This window comes from Microcaecilia unicolor, chromosome 11 (genome assembly GCF_901765095.1).
Source record: "Microcaecilia unicolor chromosome 11, aMicUni1.1, whole genome shotgun sequence".
Taxonomy (NCBI): domain Eukaryota; kingdom Metazoa; phylum Chordata; class Amphibia; order Gymnophiona; family Siphonopidae; genus Microcaecilia; species Microcaecilia unicolor.
Genome location: NC_044041.1, coordinates 28,738,235 through 28,765,569, shown reverse-complemented (window position 1 = coordinate 28,765,569; position 27,335 = coordinate 28,738,235). Strand labels below are relative to the sequence as shown.

General features: G+C 43.2%; 2 protein-coding genes across 4 annotated transcripts; one reads left to right on the top strand and one right to left on the bottom strand.

Annotated features, from left to right (window-relative positions):
• Positions 1–33: 33 nt before the first annotated feature.
• Positions 34–15,793, bottom strand: ALKBH2 (alkB homolog 2, alpha-ketoglutarate dependent dioxygenase). 2 transcript variants are annotated; one of them, XM_030219245.1, is made up of 4 exons: positions 15,635–15,793; positions 9,650–10,025; positions 3,782–3,980; positions 34–482 (listed from the first exon to the last, which is right to left on the bottom strand). In XM_030219245.1, the coding sequence occupies exons 2-4, from the start codon at positions 9,948–9,950 to the stop codon at positions 179–181; spliced, it is 804 nt and encodes a 267-aa protein (XP_030075105.1). In that variant the 5' UTR covers positions 9,951–10,025; positions 15,635–15,793; the 3' UTR covers positions 34–178. The 2 variants fall into 2 exon arrangements, with proteins under 2 accessions (XP_030075105.1, XP_030075106.1); XM_030219246.1 differs by having other exon boundaries at positions 15,640–15,793.
• Positions 14,713–27,259, top strand: UNG (uracil DNA glycosylase). 2 transcript variants are annotated; one of them, XR_003943837.1, is made up of 8 exons: positions 14,713–14,927; positions 15,774–16,001; positions 16,581–16,676; positions 17,889–17,986; positions 20,494–20,582; positions 21,256–21,434; positions 24,882–25,189; positions 26,212–27,259. XR_003943837.1 is itself a non-coding variant. In XM_030219244.1 (7 exons), the coding sequence occupies exons 1-7, from the start codon at positions 14,760–14,762 to the stop codon at positions 25,020–25,022; spliced, it is 999 nt and encodes a 332-aa protein (XP_030075104.1). In that variant the 5' UTR covers positions 14,713–14,759; the 3' UTR covers positions 25,023–27,259. The 2 variants fall into 2 exon arrangements, 1 of the variants encoding a protein (XP_030075104.1); XM_030219244.1 differs by having other exon boundaries at positions 24,882–27,259.
• The last annotated feature ends 76 nt before the right edge of the window (positions 27,260–27,335 follow it).

Sequence of the window (27,335 nt, the reverse complement as noted above, 5' to 3'; positions counted from 1 at the left end):
GCCTGAAGTGGGAATCGAACTCAGTTCCTCAGTTCCCCAGGACCAAAGTCCACCACCCTAACCACTAGGCCACTCCTCCACTCACTATAGTGTCTCAGATCACATTTTTTCAGTAAAAAAGTTAACTTTATTGTGTAAACACTGATTACTGTACAGCCTTTTCCAGGCTCAACCTCTTTTACTTTAAATTCATGACTTTCCGAAATGTCAGATTGATCCTTGGTAGCAGTACTTTCTTTCGGACAGGCAGGCTATGGTACCAGTGCACATTTGTAGGGTAGTTCATCAGCAGCAGGCTACCATGTGCAAGTTCCAGTTTAACTGACTCGATCCTCTGCAAAGGCTTTTTACCACGAGAGGCTCCATGGCGAAAGAAAAAGTCCCTGCAGGCTCCAAACGATACAGAGGCAATGGCGCTCCGTGGAACCAACTCCTTCTCATCATCTCTGTGTTCCCCTATGTGGTCATTACCATCCTTGTATCTTAATAGAAAGAATTTAAGAATGTTACTTGACTTACAGTCCAATACAGTTTCTTATTATTTGCAATTATTCCAAGTATGGATTCTATGTGGAGTAAACGTTGAACTAAGTATCACTAGAAATTTCAAAATTATAATGAGTATGACAAATGAACAGTTCGAACAATATTCAAGCAAAGACTCTGTTGGGGGAAAAAAAATCTTGATTCATATTGTCCAGTAAGAGATTTTTTTTTTTTACAAAACAGCATAGGGTTGTAAAGAGATCTTACTGATACGGTATTCCATTCTTTTACAACTCAATAAGGAAAAGTTAGCATAAAAGATGTTTTATGTCACCTACTGTAGGGAGTGGGAAAATTTAATGATAATCCCATTTTGAGAACAATGAGTCATACCAAAGGACCTGTATATGGAGGTGCTTGACCATATCATATCTACTACTACTATTTAGCATTTCTATAGCGCTACAAGGCATATGCAGCGCTGCACAAACATAGAAGAAAGACAGTCCCTGCTCAAAGAGCTTACAATCTAATAGACAAAAAATAAATAAAGTAAGCAAATCAAATCAATTAATGTGAACGGGAAGGAAGAGAGGAGGGTAGGTGGAGGCGAGTGGTTACGAGTCAAAAGCAATGTTAAAGAGGTGGGCTTTCAGTCTAGATTTAAGGTGGCCAAGGATAGGGCAAGACGTAGGGGCTCAGGAAGTTTATTCCAGGCGTAGGGTGCAGCGAGACAAGGCGCGAAGTCTGGAGTTGGCAGTAGTGGAGAAGGGAACAGATAAGAAGGATTTATCCATGGAGCAGAGTGCACGGGAAGGGGTGTAGGGAAGGACAAGTGTGGAGAGATACTGGGGAGCAGCAGAGTGAGTACATTTATAGGTTAGTAGAAGAAGTTTGAACAGGATGCGAAAACGGATAGGGAGCCAGTGCAGGGTCTTGAGGAGAGGGGTAGTATGAGTAAAGCGACCCTGGTGGAAGACGAGATGGGCGGCAGAGTTTTGAACCGACTGGAGAGGGGAGAGGTGACTAAGTGGGAGGCCAGCAAGAAGCAGATTGCAGTAGTCTAAACGAGAGGTGACAAGGGTGTGGATGAGGGTTTTGGTAGAGTGCTCGGAAAGAAAGGGGCGGATTTTACAGATGTTGTAAAGAAAGAAACGACAGGTCTTGGCAATCTGCTGGATATGAGCAGAGAAGGAGAGAGAAGAGTCAAAGATGACCCCAAGGTTTCGAGCTGAGGAGACAGAATGAGAGAGCCATCAACAGAAATAGAAAATGGGGGGAATAAATAAATAAAAAATCTCATGAACCCCCTGCCAATATCCCTAACCCCATATTCCCAGGTACCTAGATGTCTGGCTGTGTTGGACTATAACCTCATTAGTACAGGTGTTGATGTGGATTATTATAAAACTTAGTTGTATGACAGGGAAGGAGGGCTGGGTAAATTAGGGGTGGGAAACTACAGTCCTTGAGAGACCAAAACTAATCTATTTTTCAAGATTTCCACAATTAATATGGATTAAATCTATTTGCATACAAATGGAAGCAGTACAAGCAAATCAATCTCATGCACATGTGGAAATCTACCGGATCAGGTCCTGTAAAAGAGGAAAACAGGAAGGCCAGGAGTAGTTTACAGTGGAGTGGGTAGGGGCCAGCACTGTAATAGAAATTAAGTGCGCTTGGAAGAGGAAGTGGCCTAGTGCTTAATAAAACAACCTGGGAAACCAAGTTCAACTCCCACTGCAGCTCCTTGTGACTCCTGGCAAGTCACTTAACCCTCCATTGCCCCAGGTACAAAATAAGTACCCAACTTTATTCCAGTCTTGCTATCCCACAAGTCAAAGAAAATGTCTATGCGGCTTACGATTCTAAAAAGAGAAAAATAGTTGAAAGGGGGAAAATATGGGGGGGGGGGGGGGAAAGAGTGTAGGGAGGGAGAAATTAATGCTAGGAAAGATAGGGTATCAGCAGGAATAAGGTAGGGATTGGTAGGTCTGAGCTGGTAGTTAGGCTCATCACCTAGACAATCTATGTAAATATAAATGCATCCTCAAAGAGGAATGTTTTAATGTCTGTCTATGAACTGAAGTGCATAGTTTAAAGACTGGTCGAGGTCTTATTGGTAAAACTAATGGAGACTCGGTATTAATGGTGTTATCCTGTCATATTTTTGTGCCCTACACAACATTCTTTGCTGTGATTTTACATGGTCAGCAGCCTTTTACGAACCTTATCCAAAAAGCAAAACACTCTTCCTGAATGTACACTGCTTTGATAGCTTTCAAACTTGCAAGCGGTATACAAGATATTAAAATAAGGCTGCAGTAGTCTAATTTGGATAAGATACATGCCAATTTTGAACAATAGTTTTAAACCGTTACAATTTTAAAATACTTTTAACTTCAACATAACTGCCTTAACTTCAAAAATACTTTCTTTGTCATGGTTTTAACTTGTTCCTCCAAGGATAACGCTGAATCAAAGATGGTACCTAACATTTTTACAGAGAAGTCTAGGGGAAAATCCTCATTATTCAAATCTGCTTCTGCATTTTCATCTTGTGTTATGTGTCAATACGTGAGATGTCACCCATTTTTCCATTTTAGTGAAGTTCTTCTAACTTGTGCTGATTCCAGGGTCAAAGAACAACCAATGCTTTGCTGTTAATGTAGCATACCTTTGCCTGAAAGTTAGATCTGCCTAAATTTAGGTTTTGCATATTGCTAAAACGTACACATAATGCATCCTTTTACTAAATACAAATCAGTAAACTCAAGATTTACTACCGTAATATAAAGAAAGCAAAGTTGCTTACCTGAAATAGGGGTTCTCTGTTGATTGCAGGGGACTGTGGCCACGCTTTCCCTCCTACTAACCATGCTTACCCAGTACAAACACAGAATACAGCTATGTCATGGTGCCAGTGTGCTAATTTAAATAATGCTTTAACATTTCCAGAGTACCATCATCACAGGAGGACATCACTGTTTGGTGTAAAGGCATTGCGTGCTGTCAACAGACAATTCCGAGTGCAGGGAGATGGAAAATTACTACGGTAGTTATCCCTTAATTACCAGACTGCAGTAATTGCTATTAAAAGAAAGTAATGATATTTGTAGTATACCCTACAGAAACAGAGCAACTTGAAATGGAACAACTCAAAGGGCAGATCTTTATTTTTTTTTAAGAAATATGTGTATGTAAATATAATTTAATTACAGGTATGTTCCTTTCAACAATACTAATTAGGAAGCAGATGGTGCATTTCTCAACTGTTCAGAAGACAAGTTACCTGTTAATCAGAACAAAATTAAATCTGTGTCCAGTAGCTTGCATAATACAGTCTCTAATGTGGTCCAGCACTGGTATCCATGGCTTGGGAGACAGTGTAACACCTGAGTAGGTGTATGTTAGACCAGGGTCACCATAGGTTACCTGCTTTCTTGGGATGCTGTACCATTTCCCATAAACCTGCACCTTAGTGGAATCACCTGTAGAGATTACAAACAATGATGATAACATCTAAACCATTAAAGCTTAAAAATGTTTAGTTCCTAAGGGGCCCTTTTACTAAGCTGCCTACGCGCGCCCAACACACATCAATTTGGAGTTACTGCCCAGCTACTGCTGGTGGTAACGCCAACTTGACACTCATAGGTGATTACTGCACAGTTAATGAGAGAGACCTTACTGCTAAGTCAATGGCTGGCAGTAAGGTCTCAGACCCAAAATGGACACGCACCAATTTTAATTTTGTTGCACATCATTTTCAGCAAAAGTTTTAAAAAGGTGCGTTGAAAAATAGATATGCGCGCGTCCATAACACGCGCCTACACTACCGCAGCCATTTTTCAGCGCACCTTAGTAAAAGGACCCATACATTTGTACCCTATTTTCAGCTACCTTTAGAAGAATAACTTTTTAGCTGAAAATTAATCTTAGAAGCTTGAAAATTAATCTTAGAAGCTTAAAAATTTAAGACAGCCGTTAATTTGCCTAGATTTATGAGCCCAGTGCTGAAAATCAATGCTAAGTTCCTAACTTCTTTTCCTCTCTCTAAATATGCCCCTATTACCACCCGCTTATTATGCTTCTAAACTTAAGTGAAATGTTGCGTTAAACTTTATAGACTCAGCCCTAATAAATTTTCAGAGACTAATTTATGAGGATAAATCTCAAAGTTAGGAGAATATATCCTTTTGAATATTGGGACCTTCATTTTTAGCCAGACCATGGTAACAGTAGATCTGTACATACCCTCAACTGTCTCTTCCTACATTAGTATCCGTCTATAAAACCTAAGCAGGTGTGATTTCTCCCGGTAGAATGCTAGGCCTGGTTTACCTCATACTTAATGTTTTGTTTTGTCTCTTAGTCGGTCAATCATCACAAAACAGCTTCTATCCAAATTCTTTCACAATCTAAATACAAACTGATATTCAGCTTATCTTGGTTAAGTGCCACTGACGAGGGCTATACCCAGATTTCACCAGTATTATCTGAATGATATACTACCAAACATCCAAGTTTACTCAGGATTTCTACCCTGCCTATCAAGCATGATGTGTGAGTAGCTTATGTTCTAAAGACTGGGAGAGAGGATAGGAGGACAGATAGAGGGGAAACGAGGGTTGAATTACAATATTTGGTAGGAAAATGGGGGAGAAAGGTGTAGATCAGGCTGGCTTTCAGTTACCCCAGAAGTGAAAGGCGAAGGCAGCATTAGCTATAGGCATAAAAAGGAAAGTCTGAAGGTCTGTTCTGAGTTGGTGGAGAGAAGATGATAATCTAAAGCAGAGGTTCTCTACCCAGTCTTCGGGACACAGTGATAAATTTGCATGCAAATGTAATGCATATTCATAGTAGGTATCCTGAAAACCTGACTGGCTAGGCATGTCCAGAGGACTGGGTTGAGACTCCCTGGTCTAAGGTGATACGGCAGCTTGTTTCAAAGTTCTGGACTTTGGACAGAGAAAATGGAGCATCAGGTGATATCGTAGATGATTTCTCAAAAGGTAGGAACTATCGGTTGAATCTGTTAGGATGATCTGAGCAATCATGAGGGACAGTAAGGGGTCAAGTGTCGAGAAATGAAGAGGGGTTTTCTGGGGCTGCAGATCCAGATAACACTGGGGCTGTCAGGAGTGGAGCTGGATTCCTTTCAGAGGCTGCAAAGAAAAGCAAATGTTTTAGGCCGCTTTATTCCATTTCAGTTCCAAAGCATCCCTACACTTACAGCTTCCTGGATTAATACCCCAGATGCACCACCATTTGAAAAAAACAAACAAAACAAATAATTCTTTGCATGGGAGTGGATGGAATGGCCGCAGAGTTGTATAAAATATTGGTGGACGAAATTGGAGCCTGTGTGACAAAGGTGTTTAATCTATATGTTTCTAGAGGAGAATTTCCGAGGTAGTTGAGAACAGCACAGATAATAGTCTTGTTAAAACCAGGGAGGGACCCGACACGGGCAGAATCGTATCGGCCAATCTCTTTGCTCTCCTTTGAGGCGAAGCTGTTTGCAAAACTTCTAGCAAATAGCGTGGCTAGATTTATGCCACAGTTAAGGTTTTGGGTTAATGTATGTTGAAGGTTTGTAATATGTTGGCATAAGCAAGCCCCTCTTACCTAGGGAAGGGGTATTACAACAAAGTAAAAAGCTTGATGATGCCCTGTTACCAGTGAATTTTCTTGTGGACAATGTCATACTTTAATATATGTACATTTGAATTGTGGTTTGTCAGCTGTAATGTCATCAATAAAAACGTTGAACTATAAGATAGGCGTAGAGAAGGTTAATTCAAAAGTGAAGGTTCTAGACTTCAAATAAAACGCATTTTTATTCAGATGGGGGATTACCTCAAGGAATTCCTGTCTGGATAGGAACATTTGGAAGAAGTTGAAAAGCAGTGGGCAAAACTGAAAGGAGCTATTGTAAAGACAACAAACCATTTTAGTAAGGTAAATAAAAGTATGGGTTTGAAAAGGAGGTTGCTTTGGTGATCAAAAGTAGTAGCTGAAAAGGTAAGGAAAAAGAGGTTAGCCTTTATAAACTACAAGAAATCACAGAATGAGGAAGACAGGCGACAATATCTTGAAAAGCAAAGAGAAGCTGGTAGAGTAGTCAGGAAAGCAAAGATGCAAATGGAAGAAAAAAAAAAGCCAATAGGGTAAAAAGTGTGGGGGGGGGGGGGGGGGGGGGACAACATATTTTTTTAGATACGCTATTGATAGGAGAAAGTGCAAAAGTGGCATTGTGAGAATCAAAGGTGAAGGGCAGGAATATGTAGAAGCTGATAAAGATAAGGCGGAAGTGCTTAAATATTTCTGTTCTGAGTTCACAGCTGAAGGGCCAGGAGCAGGATCACAAATAGGCATGGAGGGGCGGTAGTCTGATTTTCAGAGGACTGTGTTCATGAGACGCTGGATCAGTGGCGTAGCTACGTGGGGCCTGAGGGGGCCGGGGCCCCCGCAGATTCACCCCAGGACCCCCCTCCCGGCGAACCCGCCCCCGCCGCCGCCTACCTTTACTTTTGCTGGCGGGGGATCCCACTCCCCGCCAGCCGACGTCTTCTCAGTCCTTCCTGCTCTTCAATTTGTTTGCTGACGTCCTGCACGTAATTGTACGTGCAGGATGTCAGACTCAGAGAAACAAATTGAAGAGCAGGAAGCAACTGAGAAGAAGACGTCGGCTGGCGGGGAGTGGGATCCCCCGCCAGCAAAAGTAAAGGTAGGCTGCTGCAGCGGCGGCAGGTTTGCGGCAGGAGGGGGGGGGGCGGCAATGTCGGCGGGAGGGCTAAAATGTGCCCCCTCCCCCCGGGCTCTGGACCCCTCCCCCACGGAAGGCTGGCTACGCCCCTGCGTTGGATAAACTAAAGGTGGACAAAGTGGTGGGGCCGGATGGCTTACATCTGAGAGTACTGAAGGAACTTAGGGAAGTTCTAGCGGCTCTGCTGGCTGACCTTGTCAATGCTTCTCTAGAGTCGTTAGTGGTCCTGGAGGACTGGAGAACAGCAGATGTGGTCCCTCTCCACAAAAGCAGAAGACGAGGTTGGAAACTACAGACCGGTAAGTCTGACTTTTGTGGTAAGTAAATGAATGAAAAATGCTTTAAAAACAGAGAATAGTACAGTTTTTGGAATTCAGTGGATTATAGGACCTGGGGCAACGTGGTTTCACTAGAGGCAGGTCTCGTCAGGCAAATCTGATTAATTTCTTTGACTGGGTGACCAGAGAATTGGATCAAGGGAGAGGGCTAGATGTGGTGTATTTAGATTTTAGCAAAGCCTTCGACACGGTTCTGCATAGACGACTAATAAACAGAGTACCCTCGGTATGGGCCCTAAAGTGACTGACTGGGTTAGGAACTGGTTGAGAGGAAGGTGACAGAAAGCAGTGGTAAATGGAGCTCATTCTTAGAAAAAGGATGTTAACAGTGGTGTGCCAAAAGATTCGGTTCTTGAGAAGGTTCTTTTTAACATTTTTGTAAGTGATATTGTTGAAGGGTTGTCTGGAAGGTTTGCCACTTTGCGGATGATACCAAAATCTGCAATAGGGTAGACACCCCTGATAGTGAGGATAATTAATATGAGGAAAGATGTAGTAAAGCCAGTGCATTTATCTAGCAAAAAATGGTGCCGGTACTCAAATGCTAGGCCACCCTTCAGGAGTAGGGAGATCACTGAAGGACCCACCCCACAATAGCCAGGGCCCCTGCAACCAGTCACAGAATCTATGACAAGGAAGAATTGGTGTGTAGAGCCTGAGCTCTTTCATTAAAACTTGCAATCCATGGGTCAATTTTAGCAGACAATGAAACAGGTGCCGGTACTCAGTACCCCCAAGTACCCCCTCAAAAAAAAGCCCTGAGTAAAGCTAAAGGAATGGTCTGGAATTTGGCAGCTTAGATTGAAAGCAAAAAAACAAAAATGCATGGTCATGCATTTGGGCTGCAAAAACCTGAGGGAACAGTACAGTTTAGGGGATGAAGAACCTTTGTGCATGAGAGAGGACTGGGACTTGGGTGTGATGGTATATGATGATCTTAAAGTGACCAAACAGCTAGAAAAGGTGACAGCAAAAGCTAGAAGGATGCTTGGGAACATAGGGAGGGGAATGGCCAGTAGGAAAAAGGAGGTGATGATGCCTCGGTATAAGCAGGTGCATAGCCAGACCTCAGCAGGGGGGGGGGGGGGGTTTGGGGACCCCCGCCAGCAAAGAAGGTACTTGATGTGGCGGCAGGGCGGGGGGGGGGGGGGGGGGGGGGGTCGGCGGCTGGGGGGGGGGGGTCAATTGTAGAGGGGGCCAGGGCTTAATCTGAGGGGGCCAATGCCCCCGTGGCCCCATGTAGCTACGCCCCTGGGTATAAGACTCTGATGATACCTAATTTAGAATATTGTGTACAATTCTGAAGACCGCATCTTCAAAAAGATATAAACAGGCTGGAGATGGTCCAGAGGGTGGCTACTAAAATGGTCAGCGGTCTTAATCATAAAGCGTATGGGGACAGACTTAAAGATCTCAATATGAATACTTTGAAAGAAAGGCGGAAGAGTGGACGTTTAAATACCTATGTGGCATAAATGCACAGGAGATCAGTCTCTTTCACTTGAAAGGAAGCTCTGGAATGAGGGGGGCATAGGATGAAGGTGAAAGGAGATAGACTCAGAAGTTATCTGAGGAAATACTCTTTCACAGAAAAGGTGATGAATTTGTGGAAAAGCCTCCCGGTGAAATCGGTGGAGACGAAATAAGTATCTGAATTTAAGAGAGCTTGGGACAAGTACATAGGATCTCTAAGGGAGTGATAGGGACAAATAGATGGATAGGCCTTATGGATCTTTATTTGCCTACATTTTTCTCTGTTTCTATTCAAGTAGACCAGGAGAAAGCAACTGCTAGTCCCTGGGGGTTAGTAGTATGGACTCTTACTACTTATAGGAATCATGCCAGGTACTTGTGACCCGGACTGGCCATTGCTGAAAGCAGGATGCTGGGTTAAATGGACCTACAGTCGGACCCAGTAGAGCAATGTTTATGTTATGTTCAGAACTTGAATGTGTTTTGAGTAAAAAAAAATGTATTCCCGTTAGTTGTAGAAGTGCTTCCTATTAACTTCATGGAGTTTCTTCCTATAGCTTCTGTTAGCTAAACTTACCTGAAAAATATATGATTTCTTTTTCCAAGTCACGGAAAATCTTATCTGCCTCAGTTTTGTCAAACAGCAACGTATAATCACAGTCTAAGCCTTCTGCACTGATTTTCTTCCAAGTATAATTCTTCTCCGGTTTCTCTTTTAAAAAGGTGGCGCCTTCTATGTGTGTATTGCTTTTTAATTTTTTATTTCTATGTTCTTCTTCGCTTTGGTCATCTTTATCTTGCCCCGTCTCTTCCGGGTTTCCCCCTCTGCTTTTTCCAGCGGTGCAGTCACCCGGTATTTTAACTAGAAATTTATCCATTTGTGGTGGCTTCTGATAGCTGTTGTGAAATCCAGTGTTAAATGGAGCAGCTGTGTTCCACGCAGAAAAATTAAGCTGTAAAAAAAAAAAAAAAAAATCAAATGTATTTTCTTGCATTTTAAGTATTCTGTGCACCGAGCACAATAAAGTACTTGAATCCTAAAATCACATCAGATTCCTTTCTAACTTATACCTTGATTTCCTAGCAAACAGCCAGCTAGTGCTCTAAAAACTAGAAAACCACATTGTACCCAGAATCTCAATTTAGGGACGAACTGGAAGCTCTACTGATTCAAAAGAATGAGAAAAATCATCTCAAGTACTACTACACCAGAGCATCTAACCAGGTTATTTCTGCACTAATGTGTTGATGGTATCATAGCTCCTGAAATTGTACAAATGTATTATTAGCCTAGTTAATGTTTCTTTACAGAATGGGAATAGACACCTTAGTAAATCAGACCATAGGAACTGACTTTGTGGATGCTGTGGGTGCTTGAGCACCCCCAATATTGAGAAAATTCCTTGTATGCGTCCAGGGAAGGGTTATTTCCACTGGGCTTAGCATCCCCCAATAATTTTGAAAAGTTGGCTCCTACAAATCAGAACCAAGTGAATTCACACTGGCAATCACACAGTTTTAATAATTATAAGCCAAACCTTGGAACTGCAGCCCAACTTGACAAGTTAGCATCTAGCTTGTTTCTCCAATGTAGCACTCTTCGTCGCCACCCAACTTAAAACACAAGCTAGTGAGAAGTAAGCTCTCAATACAGAGTGAAAAAGAAGAGAGTGGCACACATCCTTGCTATATATCCAGCTGCAAACTATGCCAAAACATTTCACAGGATCCCACAGTCATTCACAAAGGAAAAATATTCAACATAAAGGAATCCTTCACATGCTACTACTACTACTTGACATTTCTAAAGCGCTACTAGAGTTACGCAGCACTGTACAATTTAACATAGAAGGACAGTCCCTGCTCAAGGAGCTTACAATCTAAAGGACAAATGTACAGTCAGTCAAATTGGGGCAGTCTAGATTTCCTGAAAGGTTTAAAGGTTAGGTGCCGAAAGCAACATTGAAGAGGTGGGCTTTGAGCAAAGATTTGAAGATGGGTAGGGAGAGGGCTTGGTGTAAGGGCTCAGGAAGTTTATTCCAAGCATAGGGTGAGGCGAGGCAGAATGAGCGGAGCCTGGAGTTGGTGGTGGTGGAGAAGGGTACTGAGAGGAGGGATTTGTCCTGTGAGCGGAGGTTACGGGCAGGAACGTAAGGGGAAATGAGGGTAGAGAGGTAATGAGAGGCTGCAGACTGAGTGCATTTGTAGGTAAGAAGGAGAAGCTTGAACTGTATGCGGTATCTGATTGGAAGCCAGTGAAGTGACTTGAGGAGAGGGGTGATATGAGCATATCGGTCCAGGCGGAAGATAAGACGTGCAGCCGAGTTCTGAATGGACTGAAGGGGGGATAGATGGCTAAGTGGGAGGCCAGTGAGGAGTAGGTTGCAGTAGTCAAGGCGAGAGGTAATGAGAGAGTGGACGAGAGTTCGGGTGGTGTGCTCATCTTCCAATGTGGTATATATCATTCAGTGTAAAAAATGCGACGAAGGGTGCTACATTGGAGAAACAAGTCAGATGCTAAAGAAGAGATTCAATTTATATAGACATCATATGAAAAATGCCAGTACCAACCAGGATGTTACCTCTGTGGGACAGCACTTTACAAAACCAGAACACTGTACCAATAATTGTATAGTGAGAATACTAAAAGGGACCTTGAAAACAATACAGGAACATAAGACCTTTGAAGTCAGAATGATTAAATATTTTGACACCCACCAGACCCTGTCCCTCATCTAACCCACCCTCATCCTGTTAAACTGTCACTGAAATGCTTTGATGATTCACTTATATATACTGTCATCTATCAACATTTGATTATTTCTGATCTGACAAAGAAGGGCTACATTTGAAAGCTAATCAAAAAATGTATTAAGTTAGTCCACTAAAAAAAAGTAGCATGTTATTTTCTTTTCCATGTTTTATTTTATTCTATTTCTATTGATAATCTTTTATTGTTTCTGTTTTGTTTACCACTGATCTAGTGTTGATATATCCCACTGGCCTTGGTAGGTAATTGTCCTCTGTTACTGCATCTTTGGTCATTTTCATCATTTGATGATGCTCATTTGAATTTCTGGGTTTTGTTGTTTCCTTTCTGGCCCTCTGTTGTATCTGGACCTTTATTGCGTGATTTCTATCTGTTTAAACTCTACCTGGGTAGAAGGCAGTGCTTCTCGCTGGGTGACTCAGGTTGCATTGTACTAGTATTCTGTTGTTTTCCCTTTGTGTTAGGGCTCCCATGGTGGTTAGTAGCATTAGGGTTGATAGCCCTATTAGAAGTCTTATGATGTGCGAGGTGGTGCGAGGTGTGGAGATGAAAACGGTAACGGAATTCAAGCATGCGTGGGACAGGCATAAAGGAATCCTGTGCAGAAGGAATGGATCCACAGAAGCTTAGCTGAAATTGGGTGGCAGGGGGAAGAGGGGTTGGTGGTTGAGAGGCTAGGATGGGGGAGGGCAGACTTTTATACGGGGTCTGTGCCGGAGCCGGTGATGGGAGGCGGGACTGGTGGTTGGGAGGCGGGAAATACTGCTGCACAGATTTATACGGTCTGTGCCCTGAAAAAGACAGGTACAAATCAAGGTAAGGTATACACATATGAGTTTATCGTGGGCAGACTAGATGGACCGTGCAGGTCTTTTTCTGCCGTCATCTACTATGTTACTATATATTTTGCCCCTTTTGATGTACGAGAGAAGTTGGTATTTTCCCTAGTCCCTGTTTAGAGGGAAAGAGTACCTATGGTTGTTGTGTACCTTTGCTGTACAAATGGTAGATTTACAATTGTTGTGTGCCTCTTCGGTAGTTTAGATAAAGTGAGTTTATCTTTAAGTATGGACGCTGGCCCCTTTAATGTGTGATAAAGTGTTACTGCAGTTGTTAGGTAATCTTACAGTTGTTGTTTTACCTGGGTGGGTATTCCCCAAGCAGGATTCTTCCCATGTGCTAGATTGTCTCCAGGCAGTTCTTGTGTTGGTTCGGGTTACTCAGAAATAATCCTCCCAATCCAAGTTGCAGGGGCACGGCTGGAACTGCAGAAGTTTTGATCCCTCTTTGCTCTGCCTTTAGTTTAATCGTCCTCCGTAGTTCTCCATTGCCCTTGGGAAGATCGCTCTGTAAAGGAGTGGTGTCCCTGCTCCTCAGCAGGCTTCTTCGGGTGCAGCCAAGAAAAGACCCCCCCCACCCCATAGTCAGCAGGATAGCCACTGTCTTCTCTTGGTCTCCTGCTTGGCTTCTCCAGTCCTGCTTCTGCATCCTATGTCTCTGAGGCCATCCTGGTCCTCCTTGCATCTGGTATTCAGTGTTGGCGTGGGCCTGGGCTGGGCCTGACTCTCTTCCTCGGCCAAATTGCTACGATGATTGCTGTCCCTGAGGAGGACCCCCTTAGCAGTGGAGTGAGTGCTCACCTGGATCTTCTCTTCCTGCATCATCTGGTATGGGGGTGGGTGCTGGCACTGGCACTACTCTCTCCTCTGGACAGACCACTCTAGCTACCGCTGTTCCTGGAATGAGCACCTTTCAGTGGTGGAACGATCGCTTTCCTGGGTCTTTTCCTTCCCTCCTGGAGTCCTGACACTTGCCTAGTCGCGCTCTAATCCAAGTGGCCACGCCGCCCCCCAATTCTCTGACTCGGCCAAGTCATGAGGGACGATGATTAGGGTGCCTCTGTGAGCTGCCCCACCAACAGGACAGCTGGACCCTTACAGCATTACCTGGACAAGGTCCAGAGGTATTTGCCATGGTTTGTTGCTGCAATCAGGTTCGGTCCAACAAGATCGCCAGGGAGTACATTATGGTGCCTCCTGTTTGGCAGCCAGAGGTTGAAAAGTGTGTCTATTCAGCTGCTGGAGATAGAAAATACTGAGGAGCTGGGCTAGATGACATATGTTTCAACTCAGTTTTCAGTTCTCTATCTCCACCTGCTGGTCGATGGACACAACTATCTCACAGGTTCTGGAATAGTGGGAGGTTACTAATAGCAGTGGACTATAATTGTTAGTCTTACTTTATCAACAGTTGATAAATGGGATGTATTAGACTTGTTTTGGTTTTATTAAACAACATCTGTATCCTGTCGCTCAATTGATACCTTATCTATGGTTTTAGAACTGTAAATGTAACCATTTGCACTAGAGATTGGGGGAGACATCTTACACAATTCTAAAATAAAAAACCAGTTTCACTGACCACTTATAGACTGCATTTCACTTTTCAGAATCTACTTTTGTTATTTTCTGCTTCCTCTGTAAAGGGCCTCAATCCTAGCATCAGTGATTCCCCCCCTCCCCAGATGGCTGCTTTCCACTACCAGGAAGCATAGGGTGTAGGGTGCTTCTCCCCAGTTTCTACCCTGAGCGGTGGTGCTCTCTTCTGACAGGTATTGTGTGGGAAAGCTATTCTTAATACCAAATGACTATTAGCTTCCTATTTCCACTATCCATGATGTATTTATTGCAAGCCACATTGAGCCTGCAAAGAGGTGGGAAAATGTGGGATACAAATGCAACAAATAAATTCTGAAGGAATTCCCCATCCCATCCCACCTCCAAACTACACGTGAATCCCCGGGGGATAAGCATCAAGTGCGCATGCGCAACATTACAGTGTTTTCGCGCCAAACATAACGCGCGGGGTTCGAACTTTTCAAAGGACCAAGAGGCGTCTTCTCTGACTTTATAACCACATGAAACTTTACAAAGGCCCTGTTAACGCGCTCAAAATTAAAACAAGCGTGGTGAAAATGATTGGGCAGAAAACCATTCATTCATTTTTCAATCCCGTCTCTAAGAAAAAAAGGACCTTATCTGAAACTTGGGAAGACACAGCCAGCCAGACTGCAGCAGCTGCAGAGGTAAGATGAGCTTTGCTATTTTCGCGGTTTAGTAATACCTTTAGCCTCACACTTTGATAGTCCAAATATTTGTGTAAGACTTAGGAACTTTGTTTTAACTGAGAAAGCAGCTGACGTGCCCATAGTAAGCTACTCTGTACTGGAATTTTCATATCCCGACAACTCATGTAGGTCTGGCTCTATATGTATATAAACTGCATTTAGTCACGAAAAATGCCATCATATGCCTCTGAAACCGAATCAATCAGTGACATTTTTAGGATTTCCCGATTCCCGCCCGGCCACTTTGTAAAAGCGTGGTTCATTTTGGGGGCGGGTCTGGGTGCCTTTTTTTTTTTTCCTCGGTTGTCCAATGGGTGATAAGCAAGTGCGGAAAGGGGAGGGGAAGTCAGACTGCGCGAAGATGGAGCGTGCGCACTGCGCAGTACAATGGAAGAATGTCCTTTACTTCAGGCCGAGCAGTAGAAGCTTATTTCAAGGAGGTTTAATAATAGGTCTTATTAAACCTCCTTGAGAGTTTATCAGGCGTATTTTCTGTAGTGTGATTACACCTATTACGAATCTACCTGGGGGGAGTTAAGGAGCAGAGATAGAATGACTCGGTCACTTTGTGCTCGATACATTATCTTAAAACGTAATGCACTTTCATAATTCTATACCAAAGGACGTAAACTTTAAAGAATTCGGCGTTTTTAAAAAATAGTTACCCAACTCTTCGTTTTCTACTGATCTGCTGCAGCTGAGATGTTTTTGGGCGCACGCGAGCGGTGGTTCATGCACAACAGCAGCTGTCTTCTAGGTAGGAAGGCTTTTGAATGTTGTTCCTTGGGCGCTGCTTATTTACAGACAACCCCGTCCAAGAAAATAAGACCAGCAGATAAGGATGGAAAAGACGCAGCAGCAGCCCCACCGCAGGTCGGCTCTCCTCCTCTGAGTCCCGAGCAGCTGCAGCGTGTCCAGCGGAACAAAGAGGCCGCTCTACAGAGGCTTGCAGCCCGCAGCGCGCCCCCGGGTTTCGGGGACAGCTGGAAACAGGAGCTCAGCTTAGAGTTTGTCAAACCTTACTTCCGGAAGGTAAGAGACTACGCTTTCCAAAGGCCAGTGTTGCTGTCAATTGAATGTACTGTGTAGCGCTGAGAATGCTGGGCAAAAATGGGCGTGGCTCATGTAACATGCAGAAAATATATTATAAATATGTCGTATGTTAAAAAAAAAAAAAGAATAATTTTAGTAATTCAGAAAATAATCCAAAAACCGTGCCAAACTTTACATTTGTTTATAACTTCAGTACCCCGCCGCCCGGTGGCAAATGCCAACTGGGCAGCTTACAGACTAAACCAGTGGTTCCTATACCTGGTCCTGGAGGCACCCCAGTCCGTCAGGTTTTTAGGATATCCACAGTGAATGTTCGTGAGAGAGATTTGCATACAGTGGAGGCAATGCATTCAAATGTCGCTCAGGAATATTCATTGTGGAGATCCTGAAAAACTGACTGATGGGTGCCTCCAGGACTAGGTTTGGGAACCACTGGACTAAACGATAGAGACTACTGTTGAAAGACACGGGACAAAAGAGGGGAGCACTACAATGATTATGATAGGTGCCTTCTTTTCACTGTTAAGGCGAATGCCTTTTTTTTTATGTATTCAACAGCTGATGGCATTTGTTGCAGAAGAAAGGAAACGTGGCACAGTTTACCCACCCCCACATCAAGTCTTCACCTGGACACAAATGTGTGCTATCAGAGACGTGGGTACTGCTTCTGTTGTGTTTTGAACAGCTTGAAGGAATCTGAACCAGATTAATCTATTATGTTGGTCTGATATATTCATAGTAGTTAACCTCTGAGTAGCATGTGTGGGTGGATGCGGTTTGAGTGGTATCTGGTTTCCTGCTCCTAGAGTATGTTTTGATTGCTATTGGATGACAGCTGATGTAGGAGACTCAAACCTGCAGTTTCCTAAAGGAGTGTGGTAGCCGTGTTAGTCCACTCTTAAGGTTATCAATAGAAATCAAACAAAATAAAACATGGAAAAGAAAATAAGATAATACCTTTTTTATTGGACATAACTTAATACATTTCTTGATTAGCTTTCGAAGGTTGCCCTTCTTCCTCAGATCGGAAATAAGCAAATGTGGCAACCTTCGAAAGCTAATCAAGAAATGTATTAAGTTATGTCCAATAAAAAAGGTATTATCTTATTTTCTTTTCCATGTTTTATTTTGTTTGATTTCTATAGATTCTACATGGAATGTTGCTATTCCACTAGCAACATTCCATGTAGAAGTCGGCCCTTGTAGATCAGCAATGTGGCCGCGCAGGCTTCTGCTTCTGTGAGTCTGACGTCCTGCACGTACGTGCAGGACGTCAGACTCACAGAAACAGAAGCCTGCGCAGCCTTCTACATGGAATGTTGCTACTGGAATAGCAACATTCCATGTAGAATCTCCAATAGTAGCAACATTCCATGTAGAATCTCCAATGGTATCTATTTTACTGTCATAGTAATGCTTGAATGTTTTCACTTATATACACTGTCAGCTAGCACATTTGCTTATTTCCGATCTGAGGAAGAAGGGCAACCTTCGAAAGCTAATCAAGAAATGTATTAAGTTATGTCCAATAAAAAAGGTATCATCTTATTTTCTTTTCCATGTTTTATTTTGTTTGATTTCTATTGATAACCTAAAGGAGTAAGAAACCCTATTTTATGAATGTAGCTCATGCTTTTCATTGGCAGCCTAAGATGAGTTACATTCAGGTACATTGTAAGCTCTCTGGGGACTTTATAGCAGAGGCAATAGAGAATTAAGTGACTCCTCCAAGATCACAAGCAGTGCTGTTGAGATTTGAATCCTGGCCTCCCTGATTGTGAATCCACTCCTCTACTTTGGTGGTTTTTTTTTTTTTTTCTCGTGGTTACATCTGTATAAAAGTCATATTCAATGTGTTTTGTGTAGGTGAAGGTGGTTATTTTGGGACAAGACCCATATCATGGACCTAATCAAGCCCATGGGCTTTGTTTCAGCGTTCAAAGACCTGTGCCTCCGCCACCCAGGTATGAGAAACCCCTGGTATTTGCTGGGTAAAATTCTGACTAGCTCAAGTGTGATGTAGAAAGAACCATTAAATTTGTACTTTTCATTAGAAACATGAATTGGGCTGGCCAGGTAACATAAGTATTGACATACTGGGACAGACCAAAGGTCCATCAAGCCCAGCATCCTGTTTCCAACAGTGGCCTATTCAGGCAAGATCCCAAAACAGTACAATATATTTTATGCTGCTTATCCTAGACATAAACATTGGATTTTCCCTAAGTCCATGTTAATAACGTCTTGTGGACTTTTCTTTTAGGAAGCTATCCAAACCCCCCTTTTAAAACCTGCTAAGTTAATTGCTTTTACTACATTTTCTGGCAATGAATTCCAGAATTTAATTATATGTTGAGAGAAGAAATATTTTCTGCTATTTGTTTTAAATTTACTACTTTGTAGCTTCATTGTGTGCCCCCTAGTCCTAGTATTTTTGGAAAGAGTAAACAAGTGATTCACATCTACCCATTCCATTCCACTCATTGTTTTTATACACCTCAGCCATCTTGTTTTCTAAGCTGAAGAGACCTAGTCGCTTTAGCCTTTCCACATAGGGAAGTCATCCCATCCTCTTTATCATTTTCGTCGCCCTTCTCTGTACCTTTTCTAATTCCACTATATCTTTTCTGAGATGTGACCAGAATGGCACACAATATTTGAGGTGCAGTCGCACCATGGAGCGATACAAAGGCATTATAACCAGGGGCGTAGCCAGACTTTGGCGGGAAGGGGGTCCAGAGCCCGAGGTGAGGGGGCACATTTTAGTCCCTCCCCCACCATTGCTGACCCGCCGTTGCCTACCTTTGCTGGCGGGAGACCCCAACCCCCGCCAGCCGAGGTCCTCTTCTTCCGGTGCAAGGCTTTGTTCTGTTTCAGAGTCTGATGTCCTGCACGTTGTACGTGCAGGACGTCAGACTCACAAACAGAACGAAGCCTTGTGCCGGAAGAAGAGGACCTCGGCTGGCGGGGGTTGGGATCCCCCGCCAGCAAAGGTAGGCGGGAGGGGGGGGGGGTCGAGAGGGTCGTCGGCAGGGGGGTCCAGGCCCCCATGGCCCCACGTAGCTACGCCACTGATTATAACGTCCTCATTTTTTTTCTATTCCTTTCTTAATAATATCTAACATTCTATTTGCTTTCGTAGCCACTGCCGCACACTGCAGGTGGAGGGATCTCAGTTTGATGTTCATGTCTTCCACTCTATTTGTAAACTGGGGATGTTGTTGAGGCAGGTTTGAAATAGAGAGCTGCACGGGAGTGGGGATAGTGGGATTCCTGTGGAGATTCCCTCCAGATCTGCGGGGATCCCGCAGGGATAGACCCAGGTCCGTGGGAATGGACCTAGGCACTGTGGGATCCCTGCGGAAGTGCCTTCCCTCCCACGAGCCACAGGGTGCCCTCCCTACACATACCTCAAGGTGCTCTGGTGGCTTCTTCTGGGCAGGAAAGATCCCCACTCTTTCATGCTTGCTGCGCTGATCCTCTTGCTGTCTCTGCTTTTTAAAATGGCTGCCGAGACTTCTGCGGAAATCTTGCGAGGCCATAACTTGAAGTGTTGGCAGTCATTTTAAAAAAGCAGAGACAGCGAGAGGATCAGCAGCAGCAGGCAAGAAAGAGTGGGGATCTCCTGTCCAGAAGAAGCCACTAGACCACCGTGGTATATTGAGATGTGTGCCAGGAGGGCACCCAGGGCTGATGGGGAGGTGGATGGATGGATGGGGTCGGGAATCGAATGACGTCAAAAAGTTAGTTGAAGCCAGTTAGGTTAGTCTCTGTTTCCACTTTCTCACGCATCCGTCATTGCCATACACTCAAAACAAAGCAAGCAAACCTATGAGCTTCTGCAGCTACATCATTCTTTATTTTTGGTGGGAATCGAAAGTTGAAGCCAATTAGGTTAGTCTCTGTTTCCCCTTCCTCGTGCAGCTGTCATCGCCATACACTCAAAACAAAGCAAGTAAACTTGTGAGCTGCTGCATCCACGTTGTCATTCTTTGTTGGTGGCAATCTCGCTTATATTTTCAAACATGCTGGCTTGTGCAGCATATGTATGTACACAGAGGAAGTATAATAATGGAATAACTTTTCATAGGTAGAATCATAATCAGTGTGTCATTTAGATGGGCTGGTTATAGGGACGGTGACTGCGTTACGACAAGGGCTGGGCGGGTTGGAAGATGGGATAGAGGAGGTTACTTGTGACGGGGGTGGGTTAGATTTCTGTCCTCGTGCAATTCTCTAGTTTGAAAGACCTGGGATGGGGAGGGAGCTGATCATCACATGGTGACACCTAGTTCCAAAAGGATTCTTATGTGCCTGTCTTGCAATTCTTGATGGCTTGGAGTGAGGTATAGAATACTATAGTGTTAGGCCTAGCAGAAACTGGTAGGGGATGTCCATGTATATTTTTGTCTTGTGTTCTTTGAAGTTTTTAATGGACTGAATATCTCCAGTGTAATTCTCTTTCTTCCAGTTTAGAAAATATGTATAAAGAACTAGCTACAGACATAGAGGGTTTTACTCATCCTGGACATGGAGATCTGAGTGGCTGGGCTGAGCAAGGTACAGAGTTCGACAGGGTTATTTTCCCTGTTTTGTCTATTATGTTTTACAGTTCAATAAGCTACAATTAACAATTTTTTTCTATGGAATTTTTATATGGGAAGAGAATGGAATGAAAACTTAGCTGTGCTTAAGCATCAAATCCAGTAGTTTGGAAGTAAGGCTAGTTCCAGGCAGACTTCTGCTCTACAGTCTGTGTCCCGATTATGGCTAGATAGATCTGGTTGGGCTGGAGCAGGCTTCAATGGCAACTCCAGTAGTTTGAAAATAAAGCCAGTGCTGTCCAGACATCTGTAGTCTCGACTTTGAAAGTGGCAAGGACAGCTCAAGATCAAGTATGTATATGTTATGTCTTGCTGGGCAGACTGGATGGACCATGTAGGTCTTTATATGCTGTCATCTACTGCGTTACTATGATGAGGTGTATTTTCAAAGCACTAGACTTACAAAGTTACTTAGGAACCTATGGAACTTCATAAGTCTCTTAAGTGCTTTGACAATGAGCCTCATAGTAACCTATGGAACTTCATAAGTCTCTTAAGTGCTTTGACAATGAGCCTCATAGTAACCTATGGAACTTGGACTTACAAAGTGTTTTGAAAATGAGCCCCTATGTATACTTTTGCTAAAGTTAGTCATGCTGATGTCTAGTGTTGTATTTTCTAAAATATAGGGGTGCTTTTACTGAACGCAGTCCTCACAGTTAGAGCGCACAATGCCAATTCTCATAAGGACCGTGGCTGGGAAGAATTCACCGATGCAGTGGTATCGTGGCTGAATAAGAACTTGGACGGACTTGTCTTCATGCTGTGGGGAGCATATGCACAGAGGAAAGGCTGCTCCATTGATCAGGTTGGGAGACTTTTTTTCTTTTGTCTGTCTACAAGAACTCTTGTACCTCAAGGGAGCAAAGCTATTTAGATTTGGGCAAACTATACTATTTAAAACTTTTTGTTAAATAAAGAGCTTAAGTATTGTACTTTTTTTTTTTTTTTTTGTTACATTTGTACCCCGCGCTTTCCCACTCATGGCAGGCTCAATGCGGCTTACATATTGTATACAGGTACTTATTTGTACCTGGGGCAGTGAAGGGTTAAGTGACTTGCCCAGAGTCACAAGGAGGTGCCTGAAGTGGGAATCAAACTCAGTTCCTCAGTTCCCCAGGACCAAAGTCCACCACCCTAACCACTAGGCCACTCCTCCACTGTTGCTACTATTTGAGATTCTACATGGAATGTTGCTATTCCACTAGCAACATTCCATGTAGAAGTCGGCCCTTACAGATCACCAATGTAGCCACGCAGGCTTCTGCTTCTGTGAGTCTGACGTCCTGCACGTACATGCAGGACGTCATACTCACAGAAACAGAAGCCTGCGCAGCCTTCTACATGGAATGTTGCTAGTGGAATAGCAACATTCCATGTAGAATCTCCAATAGTAGCAACATTCCATGTAGAATCTCCAATAGTATCTATTTTATTTTTGTTACATTTGTACCCGCGCTTTCCCACTCATGGCAGGCTCAATGCGGCTTACATGGGGCAATGGAGGGTTAAGTGACTTGCCCAGAGTCACAAGGAGCTGCCTGTGCCTGAAGTGGGAATCGAACTCAGTTCCCCAGGACCAAAGTCCACCACCCTAACCACTAGGCCAAAATTACATTCCATAATACAATGATTTGCCTATTTAATAGGCTTTCCCAGAAGCTTCACAACACTGACTTTCTGGTGAAGGGAGGGTGGTAGTGAGGTCTTGCTGGGGCTCTCTGGGCATGACTGTAAGACTTCCTGAATTCTCACAAGTCCTGCTTTACAGTTGGCATCTTCTGCCATTAAACTTATTAAAAGAAACATCTGTTTTGTAAGTTCTTTGGAGTAGGTTACTTGTCTTGAAGCTGTTTGTGGGAATCCAAGTAACTTTCTCAGAATATCCAGAGGGTCAGACCTAACACCCCAGAGTAGGTAGGGGTTTGTAAACGTACACAGAACAATAACCAGAACATCAGATCTGCTAACGCAGAGGTGAATGTATGGGAGGTTTTCAACTCGTCTGGTCCCTTCACAACCCCATGCAGAGCTTCTAGTTTGGGGACCCCTGGACTCGAGTTAATCTGAGGACAGCAGGCCATTCATTCTCACATGTGGGTGATGTCATCCATGTTGCCCGGTGCGGAGCTTTAAACAGGCTACTAGAGCTTTTAGAGCACACCAGTGGCCCTACAGCGCATGTGCGCGTGCCTTCCCGCTCACCATGAGGGTGCAGGACTACCGGTCTCTTCTCATCTGCAGTGAGGAGAGAACATGATTTTCTTGTGCCCAAGGTTATCAATAGAAATCAAACAAAATAAAACATGGAAAAGAAAATAAGATACCTTTTTTATTGGACATAACTTAATACATTTCTTGATTAGCTTTCGAAGGTTGCCCTTCTTCGTCAGATCGGAAATAAGCAAGACAGAGGAACAATGATATCGCTCCATATTGGCCCAGGCAGATCTGGTTCCCTCTACTTCTGGAGTTGTCCTCTGAAGAACCTTGGAAATTGGAGTGTGTTCCGACCCTCAAGCAGAATGAGGGATCTCTTTTACATCCCAGTCTCTGGCCCTCACAGCCTGGATGTTGAAAGCTTAGAATTTGCTTTCTTGCATCTTCTAGAGGATGTTTCTCAAGTCTTCCTGGCATCCAGGAAAGATTCCACTAAGAGGCATTACGCTTTAAAATGGAGGAGGTTTGCTATCTGGTGTGAGGACAAGGCCTTAGGTCCTCTTTCTTGTCCTACACAGACCCTGCTTGAATACCTTCTACACCTTTGAGTCTGGTCTCAAGACCAACTCTGTAAGGCTTCACCTTAGTGTGATTAGTGCTTACCATTGCCATGTAGAGGTTACACACAACTCTTCACAGCCTGTAGTTTGCTTAATGAGAGGTTTGCTTTTGACAAAGCCCCATGACAAACATCCACCTATGTCATGGGATCTCAACGTTGTCATCACCCAGCTGATGAAACCTCCTTTCAAGCCGCTGGATTCCTGTCATGAAGGTCCTGTTTTTGGTTGCTGTTACTTCAGCGCATAGGATCGTTGAGCTTCAGGCTCTAGTAGCGGACCCGCCTTAAACTAAATGTCATAACAGAGTAGTTCTCCATACGCACCATAAGTTCCTGCCTAAGGTTGTGTTGGAGTTCCATCTGAACCGGTGAATGTTCTTCCAACATTTTTTTCCCAAACCTCATTCCCATCCTAGCAAAAGTGCACCGCATACCTTGGACTGCAAGCAAGCACTGGCCTTTTACTTGGAGTGGACAAGGCCCTACAGACAGTCACCCAACTTTTTTGTTTCTCTTGATCCCAACAAGATGGGGGTTGCCATCAGGAAACGCACAATTTCCAATTGGCTGGCAGATTTGCATTTCTTTCACTTTTGCCCAGGCTGGGCTGACTCTCGAGGGTCTTGTCAAGGCTCATAATGTTGGAGCCATGGCTGCGTCAGTAGCTCGCTTGAGGTCAGCCTCCATTGAAGAAATCTGCAAGGCTGTAATGTGGTGTTCAGTCCACACATTTCACATCTCATTACTGCCTTGAGCAGGATACCTGTTGTGATAAGTCGTTTTGGACAGACAGTCTTCAGAATTTGTTTGGGGTCTAGAATCCAACTCCACCCTTCTAGGCCCGTTTTGTTCTGTTCCAGGCTGCACTCTCAGTATGTAGGTAGTTTCAGGTTAATTGACCTATGGTGGTTTTCGGTGAGCCTAGTAGCTAGGGATTTCCCACATGTGAGAATATGGCCTACTTGTCATTGGAGAAAACGAAGGTATTTACCTGTAGCAGGATTCCCTGAGGACAGCAAGCCATTCATTCACATACCCTCCCACCTCCCCTTGGAATTGTCTCCTTTTTTGTAGTATTGTACTGATGGTCCCACGCTCTTGTGGTGGGCGGGAATGCACTCCTGCGTGAGCAATGGGGATGCTGCGCGTGCTCTAAAAGCTCTAATAGTTTTAATAGCTTGTTTAAGCTCTGCACCGGGCGACGTGGATGACGTCGCCCGCATGTGAGAATGAATGGCCCTCGAAGAATACCTGCTACAGGTAAGTATCTTCGCTTTCTGCACTATACACTGAAGGCTTAGAAGTGATGTAAAAGGGAGGTAGCAGTACTGTCTTATATCCTTGGCTCGGAGTGAGATGCAGAATATTGGAGTGAAATGTTACTTATGATAGAAACATTTTCCGATGAGGATGGCATGCTCGACAGCATTATACGCCAGAAAACGTTTTTTAAAATGCTTTCTTTTGTTCCAGAAACGTCACCATGTCCTGCAGGCTGTACATCCTTCTCCGCTCTCGGTGCACAAGGGGTTTTTTGGCTGTAGGCATTTTTCAAAAACCAATGAGCTGCTGAAAGAATCGGGCAAGAAACCCATAGACTGGACATCATTGTGAAACCCATTGTAACTTGTGGATGTGTCGGATGTAAGAATTAAGTGTGGTTTGTTTTGGGGTTTTTTTTGTAATTCTTTCCTGAAAATTGATGCCGAGATGCCTTTTCTCTCTGTATTCTGAGAACAGATTGGGCTGCTGCTATTCACTGGCATCCCTTGTTTTCCAATGTTCATCTTTATATACAGACAGTACAGATGGTCTGGTGGAAAGAGAACCTTGAAGTGACATCTTCATATTTCCCTAATCCGTTTTGTTTTCTAAACACACGGGGATCTAAACAGTGCAGTTATAAAAATTACATGAAATGCTTTTGACTAAGAACTAGTAGTATTCGTGTTGGGTCCGTAAAACCTTTTTTCCATGAGGATAGCTGTAACTATGAAAAGTGTGGGGTTCCCCCCCTCCCCCCCCCATTGATGATCTTGGAGTTTATTTCCTTGTCCAGGGTTAAGCCTAGCCTATTTGAATTGTAGATCTTTTCTCAGCAATGGGATACAACATCTTTTTGCTTTGACTTTTGCCTTTTATTGAACAAACCAAATGTGCTTTACTGGTAACTCCCAGAACTGTTTTCAAAACCTATAGGTGAGTCAGCTTTATTTTCAAATGCTGTCTGGATTTGTTCACATATCAGGTTTTGATAGGCATATTAGCAACATTTTTATTTACAGCAGAGAAGAGGCTTGACTTTATTGGATCCTTTTTATAGTGATTTCTCAATGTTGTACAGATGATTCAAACCTACTCTGGAAAGCTTTATGACCAAAATAGAATATAGTTCATTAGGATTTTTTTTTACAAATTTTGAACACTTTCCATTATCATTCTGGTATGCTCTGACATGTTTCCAGAACATGCAGAAAAGCGATTGGACCTGCTTGTTTCATAGTTTGCCAGTGAAATTAAGTGACTGGCTAACTTGCACACATAACCCTGTCTTTTTTTTTTTTTTTTTTTTTTCCCCTATTTGGAATAATTTGAAGTGCAGGAGGCTTACCTCTTAATGCCTATACAAAAGCTAACTTGGCTCCCAGTGAAGGAGACTCGGCATATTTAAAAGCTGATATGTCCTTGCAAATTTTTAACTCTCAAGCTTCAATGATTATCAGGGTTTGTTTTGTTCTCTCTCTCTCTTTTTTTATTTTTTTTTTTTACAAGAGGTAAAATGGGAATTGAATTGTGTTCCAAGAAAATTCATAGTTGCAAGTTATTTGCAGACAGAGGAACACTAACATGAAAAAAACGTTTTATATGTGTTATGGGTTTGTTCACACTGCCAGTTCTTGTTGACTGAATGATTTGTTTGTGTCCAGACTTGGGATTTAATATGTTAAACAGCTGTGTGAGAGGCACATCCTAGGATACAGGAGCATGCGCACCTATGAAGTTCTTCCATTACAACTATACTGTTAAAATATCTGCTGTAGATGGTTCTGATTCTGTCACATATATAAGCTGCCACATTCCATAGAAATGCATGATTATCGCACACAAAAGAAGCACAAATGGGACCTTCAGGAGTGGGGCAATGAAAAGTGTTTGAGGAGATACGACACAGGCCATGTTTTGTCGAACAGTCTTCTGCATGGGGTCACAAATATTTGCAGAATTTCTTGTGTAGATCTGCTACTAACAAAGCACAACAAATAATCCTTCTCAAATGTCAGAGTACACTCGTACAATAGAGACGGCATTTTTTTGTGAGTGCAGGACTTCTATAGCTATCTCTATCGTACAAGTGTACTCTGACATTTGAGAAGGATTGTTTGTTGTGCTTTGTTAGTAACAGATCTACACAAATTCTGCAAATGTTGGTGACCCCTGATGCAGGCGACTGTTCGCTGAAAAACAGCTTGTGACGGGTCTCCAACTTTTCATTGTCCTGCTCTCGAAGGTCCGTTTGTGCTTGCTTTGGTTGGTGTACTTTGGACCTTCTCTTTATCCATGTGTGATTGATGCTCATCACATGCTGTTTCAGCCTCTTCACCAGTGATACTGATTGAGCCTTGTTCCACTGTACTTAAAACAAGCAAGGGGCCTTGATTTTGCAGAATTCCTGAAAATCTAATCTCATGCACTCTGTTCGTGTTCCTTAACAGTTTTAATGAAGCAGCACACCAAGTTGTTTTTGGGGGTGTGGGTTTTTTTTTTTTGGTGTTCCTTTTGTACATATTGTCTTAGAATTTTTTTTTTTTTATAACGGAGTTTGATTCTAATAAATGTGGTTCTACATATTCTAATTGTTTTCAATTTATTTCGTTAGAGCAGTTGGAGAGAGACATCGGAAAGTTGAGAAACATTTACTCACCTAAA

Bases quoted from the DNA above. Each gene is read 5' to 3' on its own strand.
- ALKBH2 (XM_030219245.1), bottom strand. From the start codon at position 9,950: ATGGATAAATTTCTAGTTAAAATACCGGGTGACTGCACCGCTGGAAAA. The intron at 3,981-9,649 runs GTAAGTTTAGCT...TAATCTCTACAG, and splicing joins AGAAATCATATATTTTTCAG to GTGATTCCACTAAGGTGCAG. The intron at 483-3,781 runs GTAACTTGTCTT...CTTTCTATTAAG, and splicing joins AATTTTGTTCTGATTAACAG to ATACAAGGATGGTAATGACC.
- UNG (XM_030219244.1), top strand. From the start codon at position 14,760: ATGAAACTTTACAAAGGCCCTGTTAACGCGCTCAAAATTAAAACAAGC. The intron at 14,928-15,773 runs GTAAGATGAGCT...GCTTATTTACAG, and splicing joins AGACTGCAGCAGCTGCAGAG to ACAACCCCGTCCAAGAAAAT. The intron at 20,583-21,255 runs GTACAGAGTTCG...TCTAAAATATAG, and splicing joins GAGTGGCTGGGCTGAGCAAG to GGGTGCTTTTACTGAACGCA.